General features: G+C 40.8%; 1 protein-coding gene across 8 annotated transcripts in view; it reads left to right on the top strand.

The window, feature by feature from the left end:
* The first annotated feature begins 1,448 nt into the window (after positions 1–1,448).
* The window catches only part of greb1l (GREB1 like retinoic acid receptor coactivator), a 254,492-nt gene continuing 237,895 nt past the window's right edge, over positions 1,449–18,045 (top strand). For 4 of the 8 annotated variants that reach the window (XM_033019626.1, XM_033019627.1, XM_033019625.1 and 1 more), the window contains exon 1: positions 1,610–1,937. In XM_033019626.1, coding sequence (XP_032875517.1) covers positions 1,806–1,937 — 132 coding nt within the window. In that variant the 5' untranslated portion in view covers positions 1,610–1,805. Of the gene's footprint in view, positions 1,570–1,609; positions 1,938–18,045 lie in introns of those variants that run through there. The other 4 variants (XM_033019632.1, XM_033019629.1, XM_033019628.1 and 1 more) reach the window with 3 other exon arrangements.

Raw genomic sequence — 18,045 nt, 5'->3', positions numbered from 1 at the left:
CCCACTTTTTCTGGGTCTGTAAGGTTCTAAAATTCCCTATCCATTTACCTGTCCAAGTGTCTTTTAAATACTGTTATAGTACCTGCTTCCACTATCTCAACTACTTCCTAATTTGAGGAAGAACACTCCCTCTATATTAAAGAATGCCCTTCCTCAAATGTCCTTCCTGGAAAGGAAGAGATTTGAACTTTTTTTTACCTTCCATCACAGTGAAGAATGTGGAGAAGTCACTGTGGTGGATGTTTATGTTAAAATGTATTTTGTGTGTTCCGTTGACTGACTTGGCAAATTAAATTCCTCGTGTGTTGCAAAACATACTTGGCTAATAAAGTATTATTGTGATTGTGAAATTAGATGAGGTTGGTGGAGGTGCAAGTGAATCTCTGACTAACCCTGGACAGAGTCGACGGAGGAGATCTCTGGACAGAGTCAAGGGAGGAGTTCCCTCACTCTAAAATACACCAGCATTTTGTGTCTGTCTACTTTTTAGGTACCTCACTGATAAATTGCCAAATGGCTTGAGCAGACGTACGAACATTCTGTCAGCCAGCCGCATTCTCCATGAGAAACGAGATGAGTAATTGCAATCAGTCCCAAATAATGGTCCCGATCGGAAGCGTCGTCTATCCATTCTCTCCCCAGATGCTGCCTGATCCGCTGAGATTCTTGAGCTCTTTGTGCTTTGTTGAACGAGACGAGCTGTCCATTAAGACTTATATTCACGTTTATTGCCTTTATTTGAAGAACGAAAAATCCCTTTAGAATTGAATTGTCATCCTTTTTTAAAATTGAATATATCAATATGAAATCAAGAATGTATATTTGGACGCGTCGGTTACCCTTACAGTTGTTTTCCCAACTGAGCTTTATTCAGAATAATAAATACATACAAGACAAGAACAGCGCAAAAACTCTTCCGACATTCACAGCGGCTGTACATACATCCATTCGGGTTATATTTGGCAGTGTTCACAAAAATGCCATTATTCCAGGCAGCCTTGCTACTCAGTTGCCCTTCAAGTTGCCGATACCTTCATTGGTCTCAGTGTGGAGCTACCTCTTCGAAGTCCGGCTTGCGTGGTGGAATTTTGACGAAACGAACCGTAACACCATGAGACCAAACCACCCGATCAGAGGAGAACGAATCGAATGTTGATTTTACAACAACTTTGGCCGCACAGTTCCATCCTCTGTATTTCATTAAACTGACACATAATATCACAACGACGAACATAGTCAAACGCAGAGAGATGCTGCTTTAATGAAAGAAAGCTCGCAGGGTTTGCCAGCGTATTCTCCCCTCCCCTCGGTGAGATTGATGGAGGAGCTCAGAGCCAGGTTGTGTCACACTGCTCCGTTCGTTGATTTGCGTTTGACCGTCGACCAAAGACCCTTAGGTGGCGCAGAGCAGCGTACAATTCCAATCGTAAAACACACACACACAGGACGTCTAATCCAAAAAATTAGCGTTGCTGTAAAGGCAGAAAAAAATAAAGGGGGCAATTAAATCATCATCGGACGCTACGCTACTCGCAGGGAAACGGGCACACATTCACCTGAAAGGAAAATGTAAGTTGGGTAAATATGGTTACTCCACTGTTTGCTGTTTGCGGAATCTAACGCCACATGCGTGAAGGGAAAATACTGCAGGCGGGAGCTGCGACACCGTGCCTTTGATCGTGCTGGTTGCTAATGGGGTCGCTCGCTACATTTGTATTGAGCGCGGTCGATGTCATTTTCTTTCCTCCAATTTCTTTGTGCTTGGACCTTGAGTGGAAGCTAGGTTACTGCAGGACAAGCGTTGAATGTGGAGAGATTTGTGTTTCTTCCATGGCCGGAATAAACTGATTTATACCGACGCCAAATTTAATGTCCTTAATTTGAGTGTGGACCAGTTTATTTTTCATCTTTGGTTATTGCACGTCTGCGAGACAATTGTAAGTAGACACTTTTGGTTCCTTGGCTTTGTTTTGAAATTAATATGTTAAAATATAGGAACTTGTTTTAAAGAAAACATTTATACCGAGAACTGGCATTACTTCATAAAGAGATTTTGACTTTTCCTTTTAAGTTTGCGGTCGCATTTTGAAGGGGATTGAAATTAAAAATAGCATTTACAACATAGACGCACGCAATTCCGTCCGCCTTCTAAGGAAGACAACACATCAAGCCCTTGTTGATGAAAAATGTAGTGAGGTTTTATTGGTGTAATAGGGTAACTGTTCGCAGGGGTTTTTTTTTTTAATATCATAGCGACACATAGAAATTAAACACAAGTTTGGAGCTTATGGTTCGTCGTTTGCGACTACTGTTTGAAGATAGTGATATTTCTGGCTCGGTGATTAGGAGCTAAAGATACATGGCCGTGTCGTTGCTCCGTGGCTTTCCTATAAGATTTAGCATGATTTGAATACACCCCAAATAAAAAAATCTCCTATCATGCCGACATTTTTGCTCTCAATGGAATCTTAGCGTTGTTACATTTGCCATGGAAATGGCCGTGATTGCAATCCCCAAATAATCTTTCAGGTCGGTTCGGATTTCTTACCGAGATATGGTTTCTTGTTTGCTGTTTTTGTTATCTCCGCAGATTGGGACGATTATTAGCAGTGACGAGATGTGCATTAATATTACTCGGCACCGACATCATTGTAGCGCCTTGTCAAGATGGGTAGATGGGGAAGAATTGTTTTGGGGGGGACGAAAGGAAAGCAAATGACAAAGAAAGGAGAAACAAAAGGGGAAAGGGTGCGTGCGTGTGAAAGAGAGCGGTAGGTGAACGAGTGGATGAAGATGGCTTTGTGCCATTCTCCTGAGCTCACTTTCACGCACTTGATCGTGGTTTAGTAGCAGGGTCGACACGACGGGAACAGTGTTTCAATTCATTTTCATTCTCTCTCTCTCATAATCTCTCAAGAACGACAATTTTGGAGGAAAAAAACAGCAGTAACTTTTGCTGCAGAGAGATTTCAGGTATGGCAAGTTGGTCTTTTAACTCTGCTGTGAATTCCTAGGTAAAATAAAACGATCAAATGCATGCACATTGTTTTTGAACAAGCGCGTTGACGTTTTCTGAACACAGCGGGCAGAGATCTGAATGCAGCCCCTCCCCGTTTGAATATCTCCCGTTGACCTTGTGTGATTCACGTTTATGCTTATTCCGACTCTGTTAAAGAGGCAGTAATGGTTTTGAGCGTAGAAAAACAAAAACATACCTCGCCTTACACACACATGGGGGTGAGCTAAAGAAACATACGGGGAGCTGAAAATTGCTCACCAGCAATAACTTTCTGCTATTGGGGAAGGTCCATTGATTGGGTTCTGGTTTGGTTGACGACAGCGCTTTCTATAGATTAATCCTAACCTCGGATTTTACGATGCAAATCTTAAAATGTGAATGATGCGCCCGTTTTGCTTTATAAACCGTGAAAGAAAATGAAGTGAACTGGGGATACAGGACTATTTTGTAATTGCGCATATGACTATTTGATGTCCTTCTGGCAGAAGTGAACATCTGTTCACAAAATATTTCCTTCCATTTTAATGGATTGGGCACGTTGTACATTTTCAAGCCAAATGTTCCATGGTTAAATGTTTATTGAAAACCAGTGATTTCTCTTTTAATTGGAAGTTGTTAGTAATCCTTAACTCGGGTATGCAGTGAGGCTCGTTCTCTTTTCTGCAGCTTCCAATCCTTTTATGTTTCTAACAATAAATTAATAATTCACACTTATTATTTCCACAACATTGAAATTAATTTAAATTTCGGAAACAAATCTAAATGCAGTGGCTGCTGGAAATCTGAAATAAACATGATTTTGGGTATAGAACGTTGTACAACATCTGTAGAGAGAGAGAATTAGACCACCAACGAAAGGTCATTGACATGAGATTTTAACTCGATCCCTCCCCCCCTCTCTCCCCCTCTTTTTACAGATGACATGACTTTGGTACTGAGAACATTTAAAATATATTTTCCCCTAATTTATGAATTGTTGATCTATTTTAAAGCATCTATCTGCATTTCGGTATATTTGATAGTTGAATTAATTTGCACTGTATCAAGTGCCACTTTTGCTACTTTCTGCAACACACATTCCATAGGCGGTGACTCTTTACTGTTCCCCGGTACTCTTATAGGGTGATTTCACGAAAGGTCACTGGATCATAGATCCTCACCCACGTGACCGCAAAATCCAACTGGGGTACAAGCGTCACTTCCGGTACATGTTATTGATGCTGAAAACGCGCACTTTCACACCCGTTAAAAACCGCGAAAACGGCCCGTTTTTGAGCTGTAAATAACTGTGCCAGTCGGGGTGACCGTGAGACACAGTTATCTTACTTTACAGTCCAGAAGATAGATAAAAACGAAGGTAAATACAAGAGGGAGCTGAAGGGGCAACAACAGCGGAAGTGTTTAGCGGACATTCGCCGTGGAGATGCTAAATGCATTTCGTTGGCTCTGTACTGTACACTGACAATTAAAATTGAATCTGAATCTGAGATATAAAGATCGAAAATATCGGGAATTATCGCGTTTGCTCGCTGCATTTCACCAAATGTAAGGCATTATGTTTTATCTTTATTCATTTGTTATATGAAAAGTTTTAAAAGTGAAAAATCCGTCAGTAAAATTGCAAAATCGCCCATGGTTCTCAGGTGGGTTTTAACATGCAAAATGAAAACGCTTCTGAAGCTACATTTACCATTTAAATAATCGTAAACTATCAATGCGTTTTGAAATAAATTTTACTCAGATGCAAGCTAAGGAATGGGATAATTGTCAGCTGTTAATTGGACAAAATCAGGACATTTTATTATTATTATCCAATTAACAGCTGACAATTATCCCATTCCTTAGCTTGCATCTGAGTAAAATTTATTTCAAAACGCATTGATAGTTTACGATTATTTAAATGGTAAATGTAGCTTCAGAAGCGTTTTCATTTTGCATGTTAAAACCCACCTGAGAACCATGGGCGATTTTGCAATTTTACTGACGGATTTTTCACTTTTAAAACTTTTCATATAACAAATGAATAAAGATAAAACATAATGCCTTACTTTTGGTGAAATGCAGCGAGCAAACGCGATAATTCCCGATATTTTCGATCTTTATATCTCCACGGCGAATGTCCACTAAACACTTCCGCTGTTGTTGCCCCTTCAGCTCCCTCTTGTATTTACCTTCGTTTTTATCTATCTTCTGGACTGTAAAGTAAGATAACTGTGTCTCACGGTCACCCCGACTGGCACAGTTATTTACAGCTCAAAAACGGGCCGTTTTCACGGTTTTTAACGGGTGTGAAAGTGCGCGTTTTCAGCATCAATAACATGTACCGGAAGTGACGCTTGTACCCCAGTTGGATTTTGCGGTCACGTGGGTGAGGATCTATGATCCAGTGACCTTCCGTGAAATCACCCTATACGTATTTACTGTATCTTCAAAACTGCCCATATTATACGTCATTAATTTTTGATGTCAGGATAAGCATAAACCTGAATCACACAAGGTCATTAGGAGATATTCAAATGAAGGAGGAGGGGTTGGGGGGGGAGGTCAGATCTCTCCTGTTGTGTTATACTTTTTAATTTAATTTTTCTCCCCATGGATTTCCTGAATATGTACAGCATTTCCAGTATTTTTGCTTTAATCTTTAAGATATCTGGTACCCATAATATTTTTATTTGTGTTCATAAATTCATAAGCTGTGATTTAGGAGCAGAATTAGGCCATTCGTGTCTACTCCACCATTCAATCATGCTAGTTCCATCTCAACCCCGTTTGTTCCAATTTTAAATGAGCTGTGGAATTCTGTATCAGTAAGGTAGAATTTGATCCAGGCAGTTAAGTCTGAAGAAGGGTTCTGACCCGAAACGTCAAGTGTCCAACCTCACCACAGATGCTGCCTGACCTGCTGAGTTCCCCGAGCACTATGGGTTTTGCTCAAGATTTCAGCATTTGCAGTTTCTTGTGCCTTGGCCAAGTATGCTATTCAAAACTCTTATTGCTTGTACTAAATATCTGGAGAATCACACTCTTGAAGCTGTACATCTTCAGCTATTTTGCATTTAACCTTCCCGACTTTAGTGTAGATATATCCCAAATGTTGCACACAAACATGATCTAATTTGCCTCAAATTCCATTTCCTCTCATCCATATGCTTGTTAATCGGGTTTATGGTCTTGACCTAGCAATGCTTCAGTTTTAGTTCTGATCCTTGATCTCGGCTCTGTAACATTCCAAGATTTTGATTTTCTGTAAGTCTAGAATATTCGAGAATAAGTAGTAGTGTATTCTTGACTATTTATTGATGATTGGGAGCTTTAATTAGCCCAGGCCTTTCATCTCTTGGCGTCTGGAGGAGATTAATTTGGATTGATTTATTGTCATATATACCAGGAAGCATTGAAATTCCTTGTATGCATGAAGCTCATGGAGTAAAGAGTATACGTAACAGCAATGATAAATAGGAAAATAAATGGAATGACGAGTGCAAAATAGTGGAATGGCGCAAATATTATAATGCAATCTAAAGCAGTGCAAAAAAATACTAAAGTACAGTAACAAAATAACAGAGATGGAGTTAAGAGTATGTGACAGGACCTCTTCAGGAAAAAATATACAATTTATTGGAGTAACTCAGCGGGTCAGGCTGCATCTCTGGAGAACATGGATAACTGATGTTTCAGACCGGGTCGTTTCTTCATACTAATTGTAGTAAGGGGTTCAGGCATGTGGTGCAGTGGGGGTAGAAGTTGTTCTTCAGTCTGGAAGACCGGGTTTTCTTGCAGATGGTAGAAGATTCTTTAATCAGAGGGTGGTGAATCTGCGGAATTCTTTGCACGGAAGGCTGTGGAGGCCGTCGGTGGATATTTTTAAGGCAGAGATAGATAGATTCTTGATTGAAAATGCGTTGATTTGTTTTCTTGATCAGCGCATCAGTATGAAGGGACAAACAAGGGTTTAGTGGCTGGTGATATGGATACCAATAAAATTGAAAATGTCAATCATCTCTGCAGCAGCTCTTTTGATGAGGGCAAGGTTGTGTTCATGCCCCTTTGTCCTTAAGTCAACAACCAACTCTTTTGTCTTGCTGGCGATACGGTCTAGGTTATTTTCCTGATACTGTCGTGGTTTACAAGACTCAAATTAAAGATAAGATGACACAGACACAAAGAATTCTTCAAGAAGACGAGAATCCTTTAATTTGCACAAATCTGGGCCTGGAACATTCAGAGATAGTACAGCTTGGCCACTCTCCAAATGTTCCAGGCCCAGATTTGTGCAAATTAAAGGATTCTCGTCTTCTTGAAGAATTCTCCGTGTCTGTGTCATCTTATCTTTAATTTGAGTCTTGTAAACCACGACAATACCATGGCACTAGGTTCTCGATTTCTTTCCTATACTCAGTCTAGTTAGTGTAAATCTGGTTGACAATATTGGTACTGTCAGCGAACTTAAAGATTCAGTTGGCTTTGTACCTGGCCTCACTGTTGTGGGTGTACAGGGAATGGACCAATGCACTGTGCAAACAAAACTGAGGGGCCCCAGTGTTGAGGGTCAGGTTGGAGGAAATGTTATGACCAATTCTAACTGATTGTAATCTTCTGGTTAGGAAGTCCAGAAGGTAGTTGCAGATCAAAGCAAGATCCAGATATTTAGAGATGAAGTTAATTGGTATTATGGTGTTGAAAGATGAGCTGTGGTTATAAATAGCATCTTGAGGAGATGTTCTTGTCAAGGTGATCCAGAGCTGAATGTAGTGCAAGGGAGATGATGCCTTCCATAGAACTGTACGTGAATTGCAAGGGGTCTAGACTGTCAGGGAGACTGGCACTGATGTGGGCCATTACCAATCTTTCAAGCACTTCATTACAGTCGATGTTAGAGCTAGTACGTGGTGGTCATTGGGACAGGTCATGCTCCTTTTCTTGCAGACTGGAATGATGGGGGTTTCTTTGAAGCAGATGGGGATAGTAGATTTTGAAGTGAGAGGTTGAAGAAGTCGGCCCGTTGATTGTTGCACAATTTAATCCTATCCATTGACTCCGTCTAGGACAGCCATTTTTTCCTTTAAGATGTTCCCTATGATCTGTCTGAATAAACCTTTCTTGTACGCCCAGTGGCTTCTTGTTTCACTGCTGCACACACATCATGAGCAGTGAAAATAATAACATCAACTCTCTGTGTTGGCTGTCAATTTTGCAAGTTTATGACTGAATTGTGCTGTGTATGTAATTAATTTGGGTGAAATGGGATATAAAATGGTTCACAACAGAAAGAGGGCGAATAGAACTTATTAAAGTGGGAGATTTTCTTTGGGCTGGTTTAAGTATTGTTATTGTGAATCACTTCCATATAAAAAAGGGGTTGGATTAGTTTGGTAACTTAATATGTTACCATAATTGGGACCAGCTGCATGTCTAAATTTTTCTGCAAGTAACTTTCAGTTGGGATGACCCTGATATAAACTCTGGTTTTGCCATGGGGTTTTCTCCTCTTAGCTCAGAATTGCTGAGGTCTGCCATGGTCATAGCAAATTTATGTCAAATCATTGATTTCAAATTGATTATAATATTTTGAATAATTCAATACTACTTCAATTTCTGAGCGTATTAAGCTTTAACACTATTATAATGTAAAAGATAGGAACAAAGCAGTACATTGGATGTCACAGATTTTAAAAGTGACTATTCTGATGTTATCACAATGAACCGTTTCTCAATGTGGTGCTATAGACAAATCTTTCTTGTCGAGCTGGAACATAATTATATTCAAAAGCTTTGATGGGTGGCACGATGGCGCAACGGTTGGGTTGCTGCCTTGCAGTGCTCACAGCACCGGAGGCCGGGTTCGTTTCCGACTACGTATGCTGCCTGTATGGAGTTTGCACGTTCTCCCCGTGACCGAGTGTGTTTTCTCCAAGATCTTCAGTTTCCTCCCACACTCCAAAGACAGGTTTGTCGGTTAATTGGCTTGGTATAAATAAAAATTGACCATAATGTGTGTAGGATAGTGTTAATGTGCGGGAATCGTTGGTTGGTGCAGACTCAGTGGTCGAAGGGCCTGTTTCTGTGCTGTATCTCCAAACTAAACTAAACCAATCCAAACAATGTACAGTTTTGTTAAAGTGAGATTAAAGTGGGTGCCCAAGAGATATTTGTTCTGAATTTAAGTGACATTAACTTTGTTAATTCTTTTTGTGGAGATGGTTTCCCTCTTCCTGTGATTGGTTCTCATAAATATTTGAATGCAAATTCATGAGCAGAATTTTCTAATTCTATGATTTTGTCGTCCTGCAAATTTGAAAATTTAGAAAACCACATTTCTTACAAATCAGAAATATTAATTTCTGAATCTGACTCTCAAGATGTAATGTTTGAACCAAAGCATTCCATCAATGAGCTCAAAGTGTCAAGCATGGTTTTTGGCTGGTATGAGTGTTAGAGAAGTTGTGGAAGTTTGGAATTAATTCTGTGATTATTTTAGACATCTGTCCACTGGTAACTTTGAAGAAGGCATTATAATCTCTCTCTGTTGAAGTCTACCACTAGATTCACCTATCTAGCAAGGGTAATTTAGAATGACAAATTAGTTTATGCCTCTGCAATTTGGGAGAGAGCTGGAGTACTTGGAGGAAGGCCATATTGTCACAGGAGAATGTACAAACTCCACATAGACAGTAATGGAAGCCAGCATTGAACCTGATACGTTGGAGTTTCAACCTTACAACCTTTCTCTATGTGCTCTGCACCAACTTTTGTTGTGGTGCAATAATATGGGTAAGAAGGAGTATTGATGCAGACAATAATTCTTTATGGAGTTACTATAGGTCCCCAAATTGTCAACAGGAATTCAAGGAACAAGTATGCTGACTATCCCTATTCAACCCCTGTCTTTACAAATACATGTATATCTATCCCTCGGAATCCTCTCTAGTAACTTTCCTACCACAGATATTACTCTTGCTGGTCTATAGTTCCCAGGCTTTTCTTTGCAACAAAGGTTCAATATTAGCCACCCTCCATTCATCTGGCACCTCACACATGTCAAATGATTCATACAATTTATTCTTGAGCTTTCACTGTATCCACAATATATCTGATCAGTAGATCTGCAATAAAAACAGATGAGAAATATTAATTGAGGACCTACTCATTGGAGCCTCTCCTTTGGCTCCACACATAGATGACCACTTTGGTTTCTGAAAGGGCCTATTCTCTCCAGTTACCCATATGCTACAGTTGTACATGACATTGGTGAGGCCGCACTTGGATTATTGTGTTTATTTTCAGTCATCTGCTATAGGAAAGATGCCAGTAAGCTGGAAAGGGTGCAGAGTAAATTCATGAGGATGCTATCAGGACTCGAGTGCCTGAGCTATAAAGAGTGATTTGGCAGGTTTGGACCACATTCCTTGGAGAGCTGTGGACTGAGGGATATTACGATCATATGTTCTTTGAGGGGTGCATAAAATAATGAGAATAGATATGGTAAATACAGTCTTTATCCTAGGTTAGGGGAATTGAGAACTAGAGGTTAGAGGTGAGAGGGGAAAGAGTTAATAGGAACCTAAGGGGCAACCACTTCACAAAGAGGGTGGTGGGTATATGGAATCAGCTGCCTGGAGAAATAGCCAAGACAGATATAATTACAACATTTAAAAGACATTTAAACAGGAGCATGGATAGGAAAGGTTTAGAGGGATATGGACCAAGCATGGGCAAATGGGACTAGCTTAGATGAGGCATCTTGGTTGACATGGATGAGTAGGGCCAAAGTGCCTGCTTCTGTGGTTGATTAACTTTCTGACTCTAGGCATTAATATTTCAGAAAAACACTAAGAATTCTACCTTAACTTCACCTTAATCAGAATGTCAGGAATTATACTTTGTAAATCTAATAATCCCAGGGTCTGAAAAAGTGAATAACTACTGATGAAAAATAGCCTCTCCTAATATCCAAATTGTTTTACACCAATTCATCTTGAATATATTAAATAAATAATTTGGTTATATATTGCAGTCATAACAAAATGTGACTTTTAGTCCTAATTTTAACAGAGATGGACAAATTTGCAGTTAAAAAAAATGTTGGCTGATGTTCCAGAGGCATCAAAAAGTATCAGTCTCTCTGGCTTTAGATTGGTGATATTAGTTCAGGATTAAATATTGGCCTGTGGAACTCTCCTGTTTTTTTTTCATTCTACCGTGGGTCTTTCTCTCTGCTGTACACCTATGCATTGGATGTGGTCTTATCTGAATGCTGGCACTGCTTGTTGATAAATTAAGCCCAGAGTTTATTGTCTACCAATATCACTGACATGCTATCTATTTGTATCTTAAAGCAAATATATGGGTAATGAAACAAAGAGATTTGGGGATGAGATTCCAGAGTTTGGCACCTAGATAGCTAAAGCCCAAGGAAGGAACTGCAAAAGCAGTGAATAGCTTTGATTATCACATGCTATATCCAGTGGTCAATATTTTTTCCTGTACTATGTAGAGTATACAAAGAAGAACATACTATAACTAAGAAAGTGCTAATTGACCCATATTCTTATAACTGACCTCTAACATCCCAATTCACAATTTTCTGAAATTTTGGGAAATTGCCACCTGTATTATTTATTTTTCACCTTTTTTTAAAGCAGCATGTGTTTGAATATTTATCCTTGGTATTATTTAATATCTTTATGTATACAATACCCACATGCCATGCTCTGAAAAAATATAACTGTGGGGAACTAACATATAAGTCTGGTACATAACATTAGCTTATATAATTTTGAGAAAACAACTCAAATTTAATTATTTTATATAATTATTATTTTTCTTTATTTTTAAAGAGTAGTGGTTATTTCCATAATTGGTTGTAGCTTTTGTTATTGCTCAACCTTCAATGTTCCATTACAATATATGGTTCTCAATTTTAATGGATAATTCCTTGCACCAAATGTACTAATCGATTGTTTAACTTCTGTAAATATTACGGAGTAAAGAAATCAAGATGACTGTCAATTCTTTCCTATCCATCAAGGAAAAAAAGGGAAAATGCAAATATTCACTTTAAATCGTGCAGTTCAGATGGTGAATATAAACAATTCAAGTTTTGCTTGAGCGGTTTATTAAATTGTCTGTAAAACTTGATTAGATTGCTGCTTTGTAATTAATTCCAGGTGTGTATTTTGCTATTACATCAAAGAAATTGTAGGATTTTGTTTTGTAAAAGATAGTTCTTGGCAAGGTTTGGAAGACCTGTCATTTTCCAGAGTTAACCTCTGTAAATTAAATTTCTCAGATGATACTGTGCAGCCACTTAGTGGGTGATGGGGTTAACTGACTATCATCCTTTGGAAAATGAATAACAACCGTAACACTTTGTGGATGATTGAGCTAACTTTAGGGGCTAGAAATGTGAATCTGGTGTAACATATGTTTGGTTTAAAATGGAATTGAGTAAGCTTGTAAATGATGTTTAACTAAGTTTAATTAAAATTCATGGAGTACTGGAATAAACAGACTGAATTTATGGTTACTGGAGTGTCAGAAACTTGGAAATGAAGTGATTCAGGAATTTAAGATTAATATGGGTATGAGCATAATTCAAAACTAGTGTTTTAGATATTATGGGATTTCTTAGAATTATGGGTCAAAGTTTCCAATTGAGGATCCAGGGGTCTTTAGAAATGTTATTCTTCCTTAGATGATTGGTTTATGGAATAAGGTGGAAGAGTCGCAGGGAGACTGATTCCTTTAAGTACTTCAAAAAGGCATTAGAGGATTTCTGGGAAAAATGCCACCATAATGCATGGAGGTAAGAATATATTATATCTGGGCAATTATGACATTTGTTTGATGTGTTTGAAAGCTGATAAGGATGAGAACTCAAATTGGACGCCTATTTCCTTCGCTCCATAGATGCTGCTGCACCCGCTGAGTTTCCCCAGCAATTTTGTGTACCTTGGATGCATGTCTGTTGTTATCTCTGGGGGAGGTTAGGCAGAGGTGCAGGTTAGGCATCACCCAATATACAATACTAAGGTGGTGGATGAGCATAAAGTAACTTAATGATTTTCTTTTTACACTGGTAAGAGATTTTGTTGTATTTAAGTTTATTTAAAGTGTATAAAAATATGTCACCATGCTTACCCATCACCGAGATTGATGCATTAGTCTGTGTAGAAAGGAACTGCAGATGCTGGTTTACACTAAAGATAGGCACTAAATGCTGGAGTAACTCAGCAGGACAGGCAGCATCTCTGGATAGAAGGAATGGGTGACATTTCGGGTCGAGACCCTTCTTCACACTGAGTTCTTCAGACTATGTCTGAAGAAGGGTCTCGACCCGAAACGCCACCCATTCCTTCTATCTAGAGATGCTGCTTGTCCCGCTGAGTTACTCCAGCATTTTGTGTTTATCTTTGGTGCATTCGTCTGGTTGTTTTATCATCCAATTGACCTACATTTTATTCTCTGGTTGATGATCTATGCAAAATCAGCTGCAACATCAATTTACATCTAAATGGTGCCGTTAACACATCAAAATATTTCAAGTATTTCAATTATTTGTTGCTTTATGGAAGCATTAACAAACATATTCATGTCATAGCACAAAAGAAGATATTAGGATCGATGATTTAAAGTATGTCTTAAGGAATATCTTAGGAGAGCAATGAGAAATTGGGTGGTAGATGGGTTTTGGATGGAAATTCCAAATCTTAGGGCATTGGCCACTGATTGGAAAATTTGAGGAGTTGAGATATTTCTGTGAGGGAAAAGATTATAGTAGATTACAGAAATTTGGAATAGCTAGGACAGGAAGGGCATTGAAAGTGAGCATGAAAGTTTTAAAACGTAAAACTGTCGCCTGTATAGAGGAGAAAAGATAGGAGTGATGGGCTAATGGGATGTGGTGTCAGTAAGGGACTGCCAGCATAATTTTGTATGGAGAGTTTATAGAGAATAGAATGACGAAGGCCAGCTAGTTTGCATTGAATACATGGTCAGGTTAGGAATTTATAAAGGCATTGATGTAGACTTCAAAGGCAACTGAGGCAGGAGTTGTGCAATATTGTTGAATTCAATCGCACGTTTCGGCGCTGGCATGGAGACGTGGTCGGACGGAGGCTCATCTGAGAGCTAGATACAGCACCAAGGTTGCAGACAGTCAGTTCAATTTCAGACTGTTGCTATGGAAAGAGATGAAGCATTTTCTTCCCTTGTCTGTTTCTTCGTGTTATGGGGGGGGGGGGGTGAAACATGTTTTTTTGTCTCTTCCTTCGGGGGGAATGCGACTTTTTCTTGTCGTATCCCCCTTCTCTGCCTCGGTCTGCGCTGAGGCCTAATGGCGGAGCTGGCGGTCTCTAACCTGCGACCGACCTCGAGGCTCCGGAGGCAGAGCCAGCCAGGACTTACCAACGCGAGGCTGGCCGTCTTCGGGGCCGAGGCAGCGGTGGCCCGACTCGCTGATGCGGCGTTCCAGCTTTCGGCGGCAGCCCGGAGCTGAGACTGTGGGACTCGGAGCTGATGCAGCGGCCCGGGGCTGGGGTTGCTGGACTTGGAGCTGAGGCAGCGGCCCGGAGCTGTTGCAGCGGGACTCGGAGCTGTTGCAGCGGGACTCGGAGCTGTTGCAGCGGGACTCGGAGCTGTTGCAGCGGGACTCGGAGCTGTTGCAGCGGGACTCGTAGCTGATGCAGCGGGACTCGGAGCTGATGCAGCGGGACTCGGAGCTGAGGCTGTGGCGGGCCTACTCGGAGTGGAGCGGCGATGGCGTTCCGGCTTTCGGCAGCGGCGACATCACCACGGAGATCCGCTGGACTGGAGAGCGGCATCTTCGGCCTGGATCGATCGCCTCAGCGCAGAGGGAGAACAAGGAGGGAAGAGACAGAAACTAAGACTTTTGCCTCCATCACAGTGAGGAGGTGCTTGGTGAACTCACTGTGGTGGATGTTAATTTGTGTTTATTGTATGTTTTGTTATTTATTGTTACTGTGTATGACTGCAGGCAACGTAATTTCGTTCAGAACGAAAGGTCTGAATGACAATAAAGGAATCAAATCAAATCAAATCAAATTCTGCATGCACATTTTATCCATTCCGCTGTACCTGAGCCCACCATTTTTACTTCCACTCTTTTCTCTCTCTTTTCTGTTTTATTTCTGTACATCTTTGACCCTTCTGTCACAGTAGTTTCATTTTGATATTAGTTTATTATTGTCTCATAAACATTGGAAAATCCTTATTTTGCAAACTAACTTGGCAAATCGTATCTTGCACAAGTACAAGAGATTGTGCAAAAGGGAAAATAAATTGTGTGCAGAATATACTGTTGTAGCTACAGAGAAAGTACAAATAACAGAAAAGTGCAAGTCCGCATGGAGGTGGATTGTAAGATCGGGGAATTCATCCCCAGCAGATGATGTCCAATCAAGAGTCTGATGATAACAGAGAAGAAGCTGTTCTCGTATGTGCTTTCAAGCTTTTGTACATTTGCCTGCCGGGTGAGGGGAGAGTATAGAATGAGAGAGGTGTGTGCTTGTTTGTTGATTATCTTAGCTTCTGTGGATGTGAAAAATATAGATAGAATCGTTTTGGTGTGGTATGGGGAGGGAGGCTGGAATGCATGATGGTCCGGTCTGTGTTCCCAACACTCTGCAATTTTTTATGGTCTTGGACAGAACAGTTGCCATTCCAAGCTGTGATGCATCCAGAGAGAGATGCATCTATTGCATCCATTAGAAAGCAAATTCTATTGCATTCTACTAATTTGTACAATTATAGAAATTGTAGAGTAATTACCACAATTCCTCTGTAGAAATTGGAAAGAGTCATTAGAGACATGTCGAATTGTCTTCATCTTTTCAGGTAGTGGAGATGTCGGTGTGCTTTCTTGTCCAATGCAACAATGTGAATGGACCAGGATTAATTGTTGATGATGTTTACATCTGGAAATCTGAAACACTCGACCATCTCCACTACAGTACAATTGATACAGACTGAAACATACACTCCACTACGCTATATTTCATCCCTTTTGGGAATTCTATGCCTGCAAATCTCTGCCTTAATTTAGTTTAGTTTAGAGATACAGCGCGGAAACAGGCCCGTTTGCCCACCGAGTCTGCACTGAGCATTGATTCCCACACATTAACACCAACCTACACATAGAAACATAGAAACATAGAAAATAGGTGCAGGAGGAGGCCATTCGAGTGCCGTGATGCAGCTTTAAACTTTGCTAATGCTAACTTTGTTTAGATTGCATTTATATATTGATTAGTAGGATTGGATGTTACAATCCCTAAGGTTTTTCACTACAATTGACATTTGGAATTCTTGGGGGTGACCACTAGGTGATTTTGCTACCAATCAGACACAACTTCAGTTGTGTACCTCAACGTCACTGGGTGTTTCGGCCTTTTATCACAAGACACCCTCAGTCGAGGCAGGCCCACTGCAGGGTGATCAGACCTGGGTGTGTGTCTTATGGTTAGCCTCTAGATGGTCACGTGGCAGCCCAGACAGCATCTTTTCTCTTCAGCCACAGCCAGTGACTGCTCCATTCGTTTTTTTTCCTTCCATCTTCCTCTCTACCGCTGACTGTGGCTGGTTGGGCTCTGGACTCGTGTCCGTTGGTGGTACAGTACTTGGTTGAGCTTTGCCTGGGTGCTGATACCCTGTGGACTGTGGTGGTTATCCTGCCACTGGGCTTCACTCGACTGATTTGGCCTACCTCTTAGAAAGTAATGGTCAATGCGAGGCCCCTCACCAAGCTCTCTCAGGCACTTTTTCCTGCCCTGGTGGATCTTGAGACCCTTCTCTGATGTTATCTTTTCCCAGCCACAGATACAACTTCATAGCTTATGTCCTGCCGGTGCTGCTGTTCTGTCAATTGCTGTGCTAGTTGTCTTATTCATAGTCAATTCCTTCCGTAGCAATATAAGGGTGGATCCAAAAAGCTGATTAGCGATGGTTCCTGCTGGCAAGAGGAGTTAGCCCATGCCAGCCCCGGTGGGGTCTATTCCCTCCGGTCAGCAGTCTCTCCAGGCCATCACTAGGTCTTTCCCTGGTTGTCAGCTACCCTTTTGCAGCGGTCCCTGGTTTGATCCAGATGTTCATATTGATTAGTAGGACTGGATGTTACAGTCATTTAGAGTATTGTGTCCAGTTCTGGTTGCCCCATCACAGGTAGGATGTGGTGGCTTTGGAAAGGGGCAGAGGATGTTTACCAGAATGATAATTTCAGGGAGAGATTGGACAGATTTAGATTGTTTTCTCTGGAAGGCCAGGGTTGCGGTGAGACCTGATAGAACTATACACATTATTAGAGGGCATAGCGGTAAAGTGCGAGGTGCTAAGTTAAAAGAAGATGTGCAAGGTTTTTTACACAGAGGGTGGTGAGTGCCTGGAACGCACAGTCAGGGGCGGTGGTTGAGGCAGATACGATAGTGGCATTTAAGGGATTGTTGGATGAGCACTTGGATATGCAGGGAATGGAGGGATATGTATTATGTGCATGCAGAAAAGGCTTATTCTTGGCATTAGCATGGACGTTGTAGGATGAAGTGTCTGTTGGGTCTGTTCTTGTGCTGTACTATTCTATGTGTAGGAAGGAACTGCAGATGCTGGTTTAAACCGAAGATAGATACAGCAAGCTGGAGTATCAAGGAATAGGTGAAGTTTCAGGTCGAGACCCTTCCTCAAACTGCAGTCTGAAGAAGAGTCTTGACCCGAAACGTCACCTCTCCATGTCTCCAGAGATACCGCCTGAGTCATTGAGTTACGCTAGCTTATTGGCTCTATCTTCTGTACTATTCTATGTTCCATAAGCCACCTCACATGCTCTTTATCACTTCAATAACTTTCAATTCCTAGGTTCCCATTGCTTCAACTTCAACATGGATGTCCAGTCTCTTCACACCTCCATTCCCCACCAGGAAGGTATCAAGTGCCCTCTGGTTCATCCTTGAACAGAGATCCAATTAGTTCCCGTCAGTTAACACTTTCCTCAGTCTGACAAAACTTGTCCTCATCCT

The sequence above is a fragment of the Amblyraja radiata genome, chromosome 4 (assembly GCF_010909765.2).
Source record: "Amblyraja radiata isolate CabotCenter1 chromosome 4, sAmbRad1.1.pri, whole genome shotgun sequence".
NCBI classification, from domain to species: domain Eukaryota; kingdom Metazoa; phylum Chordata; class Chondrichthyes; order Rajiformes; family Rajidae; genus Amblyraja; species Amblyraja radiata.
The sequence above is the reverse complement of the archived record's forward strand: the minus strand, read 5'-3'. Positions and strand labels throughout refer to the sequence as shown.